Consider the following 13,501-nt stretch of genomic DNA (forward strand, 5'->3'; position numbering starts at 1 on the left):
CACAGATGGGTATTATCATTGTGTTAATTTCTTTCTTCTTTTGTTTTATCTTTTACCAGATCCTTTCTCTCTATTTCATGGACCCTACACTTCATTTTTCCAATACTTCCTTTGGATAACCCTTTTGTTAAAAACATATAGTCAGCTATTCTATTTGTTCATTTAAAGTGCCTTCCTTAGTGCAGTTCCTCTTTAACCTCATATTATCCAATGGGAATATTCTCTAGCCACCTTCTGTGATGTTCACTCCTTATATCAATATAGGAGTTAAAATCTGTTGGTTTCCTATGTGTCTTTGTGCAAATATTTCCATCCATATATAGGACCAAGTCTAAAAACACTAACTCTTTATTGCTAATGTTAAAAATCAATTGAATATTAAAAGAGTTATTATTTAAAAAATTCTAAAACAATCTAGAGGCTTTTTCTCCTCTCCAAATAAAAAATGTTATCTATAAACTACCACCAGCACACCAGGTTTGCCCCCACCACCAACAAGGTGTTAATGGTGGATTCCTCCCAGTAGGCCATAAATAAATTGGCATAACTGGGGAAATCCTGGTGCCCATGGCGGTACCCTTTATTTGCAGGAAAAAAGTGCCATTAAAATAAAAATATGTTTTTTTAAGAATAAAATCAATCACTTCTATTATAAAACTCTTAAGATCTTTAGAATACTCACTGCAATTTAAACATAATGTAACTGCTTCTCTTCCTTTTTCCCATTTAATCATAGTATACAAACTTCTCACATCAGCACTGGCTAAAAAAACAATTTGTGTCCTATTTAAAACCTTCTAATTTCCTTAAAACTTCCCATGTATCTTTTAAAAAAGATTTAGTTTTTGAAACCAGGGGTTTGTTGATAGAAGTCTATCATAGCAGATAAATTAGATGTGATAGTGTTGATTCCAGTATTAATGGGGAAACCTGGGGGATTGGTGAGATCCTTGTGGATTTTTGGCAAGACATAAATTGTGGGGATGGAAGGGTTTGACACATTAATAAAATCCATCTCATCCTTGGAGATGGTGCCTTTTTGAATTGCCCTATTAGTGAATTCCAAGAGGTTTTTTTATGATACTTGCGGTGGGATCACCCCTATGCTTTTTATAGGTCAGCTGGTCTCCAAGCTGCCTATTTATCTTCTCTTTATAATCACATTTATTCATTTAAACCACCTCCTCCTTTTGTCTGCCAGTTTACTTATCACACTTTAATTCTTTGTAAGGTTTGAATTGCTTTCCATTCTTTTCCAGTTATAGTTTTCTTTTTATTACTGGTGAGCTTTCTTAATACATTGGTTACAATTGAGTTAAAACAATCTAGATTTCCTCCCTTTACATACTTTGGATAAAATTTAGACTGGAGCTTAAATTGGCTCTCTTTTTCTTCTCCCTTATTGGCTCTTTGGATTTTTCTTTCGTCAGAAAGAATTTCTTCACAGAGTTTTCTTATGAATTTTTGAAGATCCACATATATACCAAAATGATTCACATTAGCTGTGGGGTGAATCTTAAACAATTTTCAAGTATTTTTCATTAATCTTCTAATAATTCATAACAACTTCGATTGAAGACTTTACCCTAATTTGTGGTTTCTCCTTTATTATTTACTTTATAGGTAAAAATAATGCAGCTCTCTTTTTATACTTATTTTTGTTTTCTATTCCTCCTCTATTCCCCCTAATTGTTTTTTTTCTTCTTCTCAATCTTTAATCCCATCTCGGGGACCACTGGTTTCATCTCAAAGAAGACATTTTATTATCCCTTAAAGGTACTCTTGCATTTCTCAAGGGTGCAAAACAATTTCTGACAAGGACATTGTACTCCTTTCTTGGATGATTTTTATTTCTATTTCATCTAGTGGTGAAATTTCCCCTAAATTCCCTCCTATATGTGGGTTTATATTCTCTTTTTTGGGAATAATTCCATTGTTTAGACCCCCATCTATTTAGTCTTTGTTGTTAACTTTTTTCTGACCTATAAGGGGGTCTCCAACTTCCCATTTTGTTTAAAGGGGTATTTAATGTGATATTTTTCAATTTTTGGAGGACTTTTTCTTTATCTTTCTATTCTATGTCCTGTTCCAAATTCATAGAGATATTATTATCCCTTTGATATTTATTTTGTTTTTTTATTAAATATAAAATATTTACTAAATTAATATTACATATTATTTTCTCTCTTTATTATATTTCCATATTACATATGGAAATTATGGAGAGTTCCCTACTTCTGGTAACTGGGAGGGACTAGTCTGGAATACTAAGTACAGCCTAGTGTAAGGGTAATGGAAGTTTGGGAACATGTAAAAAGTCATTCCAGAAGCCGTCATAATTTGCATCAAAGTTCATAGAGCTCCGGGATGCAAAGCGGAAGTATTGAACAAAATGGTCGCCATTTGGTATGCACCAGGAAATTGAGTGTATGGAACGCATACGTCTCTCTCATGTGGAACACTACCAGAAGTTGATAAATGGAGCACAAGCATCACTTCCAGTTGACGGAATCCAGAAATTGAAGGATTATTGCCCTGATTATCCTTAGAGAGGGGTATAAATAGCCTTGAACCATACAGTCATGCCATCCAAGCCTAAGGAAGGAGCATAGCTCCGAAAAGCATCATTTGGATGGGATGATTAAATCTAGAAAGGATGGTATATGAAACCTGTATCCTCACCTATTTTCATCTTAAACGTGTTGCGTGGTGCTGAGGTGTTCCACCCAGGACCGGAGTTTGCTAGTGCATGAGCCCACTGCAATAACTTTATAGGGTGAGAGGCTTTGGAGTCCTTGGTACATTTTTTCTCTATCATACAGTATATGTATATTCCATTGCTTTGGGAAGTATTTTATTTGTTTGGATTTTGTTTGGATTTTTTTTAATGTTATTTATGTGATCTATTTGTGAGTAAATTCATCTATATTATTCTCTGTATTTACATCTTATTGGTATTGTGGTGCCCATCAAGATGTATAATTATATCCCATTTTAAGTAGGTGACATTACTCTCAGATGCAAAGCTATAGAAGCTACATGACCAGAAGGGGGCACACTTTTGCACTGTGCATTCTAGAATGTTTAATAGCAGCAAATCATCAACATTGTCTAAGCTTTTCCTTCTCAATTCAGTTAAAGAATGGGATGTTCGATATTGACTATACACAGCTAAGTTGTATAGGCATTATACTGTGTGTTAGCCACTTTGGTTACCTTGTCTTTGCACTTCACACAGAATCTCAATGCATTTGTAACTTCTGCCTTAGATTTTAGATATAATATTACCTTTTGTCATTATCCCCCACAATTTGACTAAGACACTGAACATATTTTAACCAATCACAGCAGTTATTATAAAAATTGTCATCTCTCCATATATTACTGAGTGATTCTGCTCTCATTTATTGCCATCAAACTATCATTGGCTCCATCCAGCTCCCCCATATACAGTACATCATTAACTTCTGTACTATGCTCAGCAAAATGCTAAGATTTCTTGCATTAATAATCTAAAATACAATATCCCCAGCCTCTGAAATCTGGAGGTCTGTCCATTTTAAAACAAAGGATCCCATCTTTTTCCATGCAGACATGTTATCTTTACCATTGCACAGAATATCCACTTCAAAAGGAATCTCACACTGGGATTTTTCCACCTACACAATAGTAATGACTTCTAAAACCTTTCCACAAGCCAGCTTTGTTCTGGAATAATTTGTATGACTTTAAATTAGCAACTGAAAAGAAGAGTTAGCTTATTTAGAAACTCCTTGTTAACAGTATCCTTTTTTTACAAGAGAGAAGCAACTGAACATAGCAATAGCCAAAATAAATTAGACTGTGCAGGAATCCTATTATAACTTCTGGAGCTCACACGGAATTGAGAAAAAAAGTAAAATATTTTTTTTATTGATCTTCTCTCATGATCAAATGCAATTCATACTTCCTTTCTCCTTGATGACCCAATGTATTTTTACATATCCAGCTTTATGGTTTTACTCCGCCAACCCTGTGTGGCAGTTCCTACTGATCCAACACAAATCTTAAATTTCTTGGCAACACTCAGCAGGGCAGTCATGGGAAGAGAGGTCAAAAATCTTTTATATGCTGTAACCACCTAAGTTCCTTGCCTTCAGGCCCACCAATTTAAAATAGGAGTCACATAGAAGTGGTATAGATGGCCCTATGTTTGGAAGAACAGTTCTGTAAATTCTCGCTCTGTGACTGACATCCCCAGAGCTTCAACACTCAATATAAAGGAAACTACAGGTCCTCTGGTCTGGTATGCATAGTCAGGTACATCTTTTGTAAATCTAGATCTATAAGAAACAAGACTGATACAATTGCTAACCTTTTGAATCTTCAGATCTTGCCTATATCACAGAGACTTGGCTAAATGAAAATGCAGCACATATCTTGGAAGCTGTATTTTCAACAAATTACTTTGTCATTCACAACCTAAGACTTAAATGCAGGGGAGGGCAAATGACCATCTGCTTTAAAAAATAACTTAAACTTAGGGTCCACCCAAGGAAAATTACTCACTCATTCAAGTGCATTATCTGAATGTTGCATTCCACCACCTGTAATCTGGACCCTGCCTCAACCTAGCTTCTCATTGAGTGTTTAGACATGATTGGCCCTGTAATTGCAAAAATAGTCTAATGCTCTTTGCAGACAGGCATTTTTCCTGAACCACTAAAGGAAGCAATTGTTAGACCACTTTAAAAAAAAATATTTAGACCCTGACTGCATTACCAACTGCAGACAGGTATCAAACTTTCCTTTTCTAGGAAAGGTCATTGATAAAGTGGTCGCAATGCAACTGTAAATTTGCCTGTCTACCCATGAAATTTATGATTCTTTCCAGTCAGGATTCAGGAGAAGACATAGCACTGAAACAGCCCTGGTGTGTGTGCTTAAATACCTTCTGATGGCAAGAGACATAGATGTTCAATCTTAATCCTTCTGGATCTCTCTACAGAGTTTGATACCATGGATCTTGGGATTCTAATTGAGTGCCTAAAATTTTCTGTGGACTGTATGGCATAGTCCAGAGCTGGTTCAAATCATTTCTCTCTATCAGGTCACAGAGAGTTTCTTCTGGTGTAAACTGTTCATCAACAGTGCCACTTCCATGCAGTGCCCAGCAAAGTTATATACTATGTCCCATGCTTTTTGCAGTATACATGCTATCTCTGTGTGAAAAAATCAGAAGTCATGGCTTTGTCTACCACTGTTATACAGATGATACACAACTGTACATGTACTTTCTTCCAGGTACTGAGATCCCAATAGCAATTCTAAATGACTGCCTCTCTGACCTCCAGGAGTGGATGAGTGCCAGTTGGCTGTGACTGAATCCTGATAAAACAGAGGTCCTTATGATATGTCACAGGACAAGTCTGCAGCACAGCCAACCAAAAGGACTTACACTTTTGGGGTTTAGAACTACAAAGTAAATAACATGTGCAGAGGTTTGGTGTTGTCCTGGATAGTGGCTTGACATTTAAACATCATGTATCAGCCACAATCATATCCTCATTCTTTCATCTAAGGAACATAGCCAGAATCAAGCCCTTAATTCGCTCATTAGATTTGCCTAAAGTCATACATGCATTAATATCATTATGCCTATACTACTGCAATGACCTCTACCTTGTACTCCCAGGAAAAAGAATGCAGCTGCCAGGCTACTAACCAACCAGCACTGTTCCAGCCACCTAACACCAATTTTCTACTCCCTTCACTGGCTGCCTGTCAGATGGCAAATTGTTTTCAAGATTGACTTACTGTCTTTCAAAGCTCTGCATGACCAGGATCCAAGGTACTTGTAGTAGCTTCTGAGCTCTACTATCCCACTTGATTTCAGGAGGTAAATTTACTAAGAATTGAGTTTGTAAGAGTTTTCAAACTCTGGAGAGTTTGGGCATTTTTTCCCACTCATAAATTTACAAATGTCAAACTTGGGAGATAAGTCTCCTTTGCTACGGGAAAATACTAGAGAGTTAGCAAACTCTTTTCAATTCACCATCGGCAAAACTCGAGAAACTTTACACTAGTGGGAATTAACAAACAGAAAGTTTCTAAACTCTCATGAGAAGGGTCAACTCTCCTATAAAAACTCATGAAAAAAAATTACCTGCCTGTGACCTGCGAGTTTGGCAGAAACATACACAGATCACTGTGATCCATGTATGTTTCTGCCTCTAAATAGAAAAAAAAGGGATAATTTAAAAAGAAAAAATAATGTGAGGTCCCCCCAAAAGCCTAACCAGCCCCAGACCTGTCAGCCTATCCTGGTGGATAAGATTACAGGGAACAAAATGAGTACGGTTCCACTGTATTTTAGGTACCAGCACCAGGCTGCTTGGCCAGTACTAGTTTTAATTATAGGGGGAAACTCAATGCATAGGGTACACCCTATATATAAAACCAACACTGGACCTAAAATGGCTGGGCTGTAATGCCACAGCCCGGAGAACCTTTCACTGAGGCTCCTGGGCCAAAGCATTATCAGGCCAAGCGAATCAGGCCAAACCGGGGATCCCAGGGGAGGTGGGGGCCACTGAAAAAAAGGGGTAACCCATTTCCCTTAACCCCATGCCTGGTCTGAAGGCTGGGGCTCTTCCCCACACCCCTGGAGCATTGGGTATGGGGGTAACAAAGTGGGAAATATTAGTAAACTATTGTATTTTACAGTGGGACTACAGGTGCCAGCATGCATGCCCTTTTGCACTTGTGGAACTACAAGTGCAAGCAGGTGAGCAACACCTGTACCCCCTTTGTAAAAAAAATAGTTAAACAAATATAAAGCACACACACCGCGACAAGCAAAAGTTTATTGCATACACCTACCCACTCACACATACTTACCTGCTGCCAGATGTTTCTGTCCTCTTCTTGTGCTTTAAAGGCAAATGTAAAGCACTTTGAGTCCTTTAGTTGAAAAGTGCTATATAAACATTATTATTATTATTATTATTATTATGCCACCTCATAGTATTGTGCAGACTCTTTAGGCAAAGGAAGTTAATAGACAGCGTAAAGTCCAAAGAAGCAATGAGTATATAATTGACACTCTTTTAACCATACAATATTGTGGAGGTCAGAGCAAAATGACTAATTGTTGAAACTACTTTTTGTCATGTTCAACACTATGGGGCATATCCAATTAGCCACAGGATTTCACCCGCGGCTAATTGACAGGCAAAAGTCCCGCAACGCGGGGTTTAGCTATTCAATGAAATAGCTATTTCCCTGCATCAGTAGACAGGGACTCCTGTGCAAGAACACACTACTTCTGTGAGAACTGCTGAATCAGTGTGTAATACCCTCTCGTGCTAGGCTGAATAGGGCAGCCTCACACTGATTTTACCTCACACCTACATTCGGTGCGAGGCAAAGTCAAACAGCAAGGACTCATGCGTGGGGTCTCAGGGACACTCGTGCATGGAATCCCTGCTAATTGGATCCTGTCCAGTGCAACAATTAGCCGCTGGGTAAACCCTGTGGCTAATTGGATATGCCCCCATGAACATATATTTATAAAATAGTTCTATGGAAGAGCCTCATTCTAAAATGAATCAGTATTAATGTAAAATTATACCCCAAAAGTTTCATCTATGTTGGTAGAATATGCTGCAACCGCCACAACTGCAACTGTGTTTATGTATAGATAAATATTTCATTGAACAAGCTGAACTCTGCAGTGGTCATATGATAATAGTTCAGTCTGTGATTAGCTGGAGGATTTAATTAGACAGGGAGTGGTTAGACTCCATGCCAGTGTAGGGATATCCATCAGTGGGGTGTCCATCAAATTTTACCATCTATGAACATGTATCACACTTAGGAGCTCATTCAGACCCCTGTAGCTAAGCTGTGCTGTCTCACTGGCAAAAGGGCCTGGACATGCAATTCCCACAATCGCAATGTCAGGCTTAAGGATGCCCTCTATGTATTAGAGAGCAACCGCAGTGAGCGCACGCCTGAGTATAAAGCCAAGTCTCGTGTACAATAATGCAACTTTGCTAATTATGCACTCCCATTAAACTCAGTTTTGACAGTCATACATGCCTGCGTTCACAGCACCACTCCCCCGTTCACAAGCACCTTTCCCTGTTACCACCTGAAAACTGCACTGTCACTCAAAATAGTGTCCTGTCTGTGTACAAAAAGTGCATGATTGCACATTGCAGTGACTAATTTGCGCATGCACACTGCGACTTATAGGCATGCGCAGACGGGCGACCATTGCCCAGAGTGAGTGAGCACAACTTAGCGACCAGGTCAGAATGAGCTCTTTAGTGTTAGCAGAAATGAGAGGGGCCAGAGAATGGAATATATATATAATTGATTTGTATTATTGTTATCCACTAAGATAATTTGTTTGGCGATAGCCTTTATATTGTAAAGAGGTGGGGCAACTCATTTCTGTACATATTTGAGCAGTGTGCACTAAATGGGATATTGTTGGTATTATTCTGGATGCATGTGGAATGATCTAGAAATGGCACAAAGTGGGGCTCAAGCCTAAAGTGGGAGAAGGGGTCTGTGCAGTCAGTGGGGACAAAGGAGGATGGAATGCTATGGCAGTTGGAGAGCAGTTGGTTTCCCCTTGAGAGCCTACTGACCAGATTACATGAGTGTTGGCTAGCAGTGCTGAGGGTACAGGTTTTTTGAGCCAATGAGGGCATAGTGGCAGTGGGAGGTACTCGATCAGAGGGGTACCCAAATAAACAACCAGCAGCAGACAGACCCCTCCAGTGGTCTAGTGAGAGCAGCCAGGCAGCACTGCTGCTGCCACTTAGTACTGACAGCAGGCGGGCCTGAGGTGAGACCGGGAGGCATCACAGAACCTCGGCTCTGATTAAAAGCAAGGATGGTCAGTGAAGCCGATTAACATAGTCAAGTCAGCAGCAGGTCACTAGTCTGCCACTTTTGAATTAAACAGCTGAGTTGTGTGAGTAGATATTCAGCTTAGAGGAGGAGGTGATCGCAGACCTATAAGGGCTTATTCTAGTTGGCATATTTACAAATTGCAAGCATTGTTTACTGTCAATCAGAAGAGGCTACTAGGACATTACTAGGAAATTATTTCTGCCAAAGAGGGGAAGTTGAGGGACATAGCACCTTCAAGACATTGTCAGAAATCATATTACCTCATTCCAGTGTCGATACACTGAGGGAGCAGAGGGAGTTGGAAGATTTTTGGGCCAGTTCTTAAAGAGAGTGGATCGATACTTTCACTAAAAGCCAAGAGAAAATTATAAGATATTTATATTATGATGTGTTGCCTACCACTAATTTATTAATCTGTTACCAATCACCTTAGAGTGATATGTAAATTATATTATCAGAAATGTAATGACTTATTATTCTGCCAATCCTGCACTACATGTATATTATTATAGACTGTCTGGTCTTGAATTGACTATCTCCCGGTTTATCCAATCTATCATCCACAATATAATGATTACATCATCTACTGGAGGAAGACATTTAATTTTAGCCAAATTCAAGATCAATACAGTACTTACATTATAAGTTTTGGGAATATTTTTCAGCAATGGGATAACGAGATCAGTTATACTATTTCTTCTGAATTAGCTCAACAGCTATGCAAACAGTGAAGTAGTATTGTAAGGAATTTAAATAGGGAGAATTAGACTTCCTTTTCCGAGTGAGAATAGCCAACTCTAATCTCACTAGTATAGACATTGTACACACACAACTGTGATTATCATTTTGCAAGTATATACTGCAAGACATTGTATGAGATAGGGTAGTTTTATGTACACGTTGTATTTTATTAGATGTCTTGCAATGTCAGTATTAACATATTGATTTCCATTGTAACTTAGTATTGTATGTTTCATTTACTCAATTGTGTGGTCTATTACACTTTGTACAAGATACACAAATTAACCTATACTTCTATCAGCATAGAGTAGTTACATTCCTAAGGATGAAGAGCCCTGTTTGCTAATGGCCATGGATCTGCAAATGAATGACAGGTTGTGATTGAATGGGTATTATTATTGATAAATCATTCTATATCAATTCACAACTGTACACCATATTCCTCTTTGTTTTCCCAAGCTGACCCATGAACACATATACAAACTAGCTTGGGTGGAGGCACTTATATAATTTCCCCAGAGGGTGGGCTACAGACCAATTGGTTATTACCATTGATGGCACAAAAACTATTTATGGTGAACTATCAATTGTTTGCACCCCATCGATGGCCATCACTACTGGGGTCACGGTGGGCCATGGGTCAATCAAACCTGGATATGTTGCTTAGTGGCTGAAAGGGGCTGGGGCTAAGCTCCATACTGTCAAGGGAAAAAAACATTAGCACCCACTTATCCATTGATGATGGAGAACAATTGTTTCTCTACCATTGATGGCAAAACTAGTTAACATTGGGTCGCCACTATTGATGTTTTGAAATCATTCATGGTCAATGACCATCTCTACACCAGTGATAGTTCCTACTACAGTGTTAACTGCCTTGCCACCTCTGGTTCAATGAATTGCTTAACTTGTTGTTTTCTCAGCTGTTCCATTTTGATTACAATTCTCTTCTGCCTCCTATGACCATTGGAAAGTTATGAAAAACTGAATCTACAGCACTTGGGTTTTTATTATGTATTTGGCTTCAGTTAGATAATATTTTTATTTACATTGTTTTTATAACCTGGCAATCATTTATCACTTACACTGCCACTTCTGAACCATTATGGTTGTGAATTATGTGCATACAGTATATTCAAATTTGTACTGCCACAAGATGCTGCAAGTGGGCATCTCTTTATTCATAAGATAGACCATGACATTAGCATAAAGACACAGACTATTATGATCCATTCAAGATGCACTGAATATGTAAAAATACACTTGTATTCTGAAAATCAAAAGAAATGAAGCAATTTGAAATTTAACATATGACACAGACAATCCCAATGTCCTCTTACTTTGACAATTTACAAACATCACATCTGGTCCAATTAGCACTAGTGAAGAGATTAATAAAGAGTTGGCTATAACCCAGGATTAAAAGAGTATGAATATTTTGTAGTGACTGTCTTATGTTACCATTATCAACATGCATAGAACAAATCTGATCCCAGAAGTGGATGTACCAAGTATTTGTGCAGAGAAAATGTGAAAACTAAAATGTGAACCTTTATTTGTTTAAACATGTTCCCCTGTAGTATTAAAAAACAATATTACAGTTTTTAACACGTTTATGAAAATAAAACGGTTTGTTTTAATTGATTATTATGTCAACTAACTATAAATTAATGTTCATTTTAGATCAGTTATGGAGCAAGAGATCCTCTGCTGAGTGACAGAAGGATTTATCCACATTTTTTTCGAACAATTCCCAATGACCAGATGCAATTTTTGGCAATTGTCAGGTTATTGAAACTGTTTGGCTGGAACTGGGTTGTGATAATTTCATCAGATGATGACACTGGAGAGCGGGAGCTCCAACAGCTGAGCAGGGAGTTAATCACTCATAGGATATGTATTGAATTTAGGTTAAAACATTTTGATATTGATGACAATTTTAAAACTTCATTAATGGAGAATATTTCTCATTTTACTGCTGAGATTATAATAATTTGTGGCACATATACCATGTACTTTTTACTTTTTATCCACAAAATAGCTCAATTTATTGTCAATAAGACTTTTATTCTTACAGCTTCATGGTCATCATTGTTCAACATTGCTTTTGACAGGAAATATGAAATACCCATTAATGGCAGCCTTGTGTTTTCACTTCCTGTATGTATTGTCCCTGAGGTAGAAATATTTCTAAATAATGTCAGTCAATCAAATCAATCAAATAATCCATTACTGGAGGATATCTGGATAACTCAATTTCAATGTTGGTCTAAAAATATTAAAAAGAATTTGCTTTTTCCATTATTAACTGACAAAACCATTAGAAATTGCACTAACAAGAAACTTCAAAGTCTTGACCATTATTATGAAGATCCTATGGCCTACCACGTGTATAGTGCTGTTTATATTCTGGCTCAAGCTTTGCATGATATGTATTCATTTTTAAGCAATAATGGAATGAGAAACAAGTATAAAGTAAATCAGAACCATGTGAGTTTATATGATGAGTGATTATTATTATTATTATTATTATTATTATTATTATATTATATTGCACTGAATAACATCAACATACAGTAATTGTCACTATTTATTAAATCTGGAGTATATATGAATATGGATTTTTAAAGGGTCTCAGGTAAAAGGATCAACTAATCTTCAGTTTGGAAGAGATGCAGTTTAAATTGACTGAAGCTGATAGAAAGACATGATCACTTATAGACAATAAGTAATAGTCACATACTCAGAAGGACTCACTAACATTGCACTTTGGAGCAAAATACAGTATGCGATAATTTATACTATCCAATAAGGCACTAGTATTCATTGGGGTAAATGTAATAGGATTCAAGGTTGTAAAAAAATGCCAGTTTTTTTGTGGGATACATGTGAGTTTCCATTCAACCAATGTAATTGTCTATGAGAACATGCAAATTTGCAATAAATTCTCATCACCCCTTCTCACTATGGACAAACATGCCATCCAGATGTTTTCCATGTTAAACATACAACTCTCCAGATGTAATAGGCTGCGAGCACTAAACTCATGCAGAAATTGCAGAAACAAACTCATAAAATGATAGACTGATCTAGGATGGAGTTCAATGTGCGAGTTTAATGTAAATCAGTATCTGAGGCAAATCAATATACAAGATGGTCATTTACACTAATCAAACCACTATATTCTTGATAAACATTGTACACAGTTGCAAATAGCAGTTCCTCTGACATTGGTTCATCAAACTCATCAGGGTATTGTGTTGAAATTACCTCCAATTGTTACAGTATAAGTTTATCAAATTTTAACAACATGTGTAAGTGTATGTTCAGAATGAATTATGATTTTACCCTTAAAACATGAAAATATTGTTTATAACTCACCTGCTGCTTCTTGAGTGGATGGATGGTCTGTGTTATCAATATGGCTGCATGGGAGGGCTTCAGAGGGAATGACTTGCTTCAGCTCATCTTCAAAGGACGTGAAAAGACTGTTGGGCCACCCCCTATTGTATGGGCTTTATATAGCTCCTCTGCTATTTGGGTTTGGGAACCATCTTTAAATCAGGGAAGTGCTTTGTACAGTTCTCCACACAGTGCTTGCAGGGAGTAACTGAATTCACTGCATCACTCCTCCCTGCCATGAATTCTTCTCCTGGGGCAGGGATGTGTGGTGTGCATCAGATCTCACTACAAATGTATGCACAAATCTGTGAATAGCCACAGCAGCATATGCTATGGCAATAGCAATCGCACCATGCAATCCATATGGAAGTGTTGGTGCAAATGCAGTGCAAGTATCCGCTAATGGGTGCAGCAACGATGTAGTAGGACACATCTGTACCTCAATAGCACA

The 13,501-nt window shown here is 37.6% G+C and overlaps 1 protein-coding gene across 1 annotated transcript in view; it reads left to right on the forward strand.

Moving 5' to 3' along the window:
* The window catches only part of LOC148479265 (extracellular calcium-sensing receptor-like), a 34,742-nt gene extending 22,583 nt beyond the window's left edge, over positions 1-12,159 (forward strand). Inside the window, exon 2 of the mRNA XM_088454682.1 lies at positions 11,332-12,159. Coding sequence (XP_088310808.1) covers positions 11,332-12,159 — 828 coding nt within the window. The remainder of the gene's footprint in view (positions 1-11,331) is intronic.
* The last annotated feature ends 1,342 nt before the right edge of the window (positions 12,160-13,501 follow it).

This window comes from Taudactylus pleione, unplaced genomic scaffold (assembly GCF_031769625.1).
Source record: "Taudactylus pleione unplaced genomic scaffold, aTauple2 ptg000627l, whole genome shotgun sequence".
Lineage (NCBI taxonomy): Eukaryota > Metazoa > Chordata > Amphibia > Anura > Myobatrachidae > Taudactylus > Taudactylus pleione.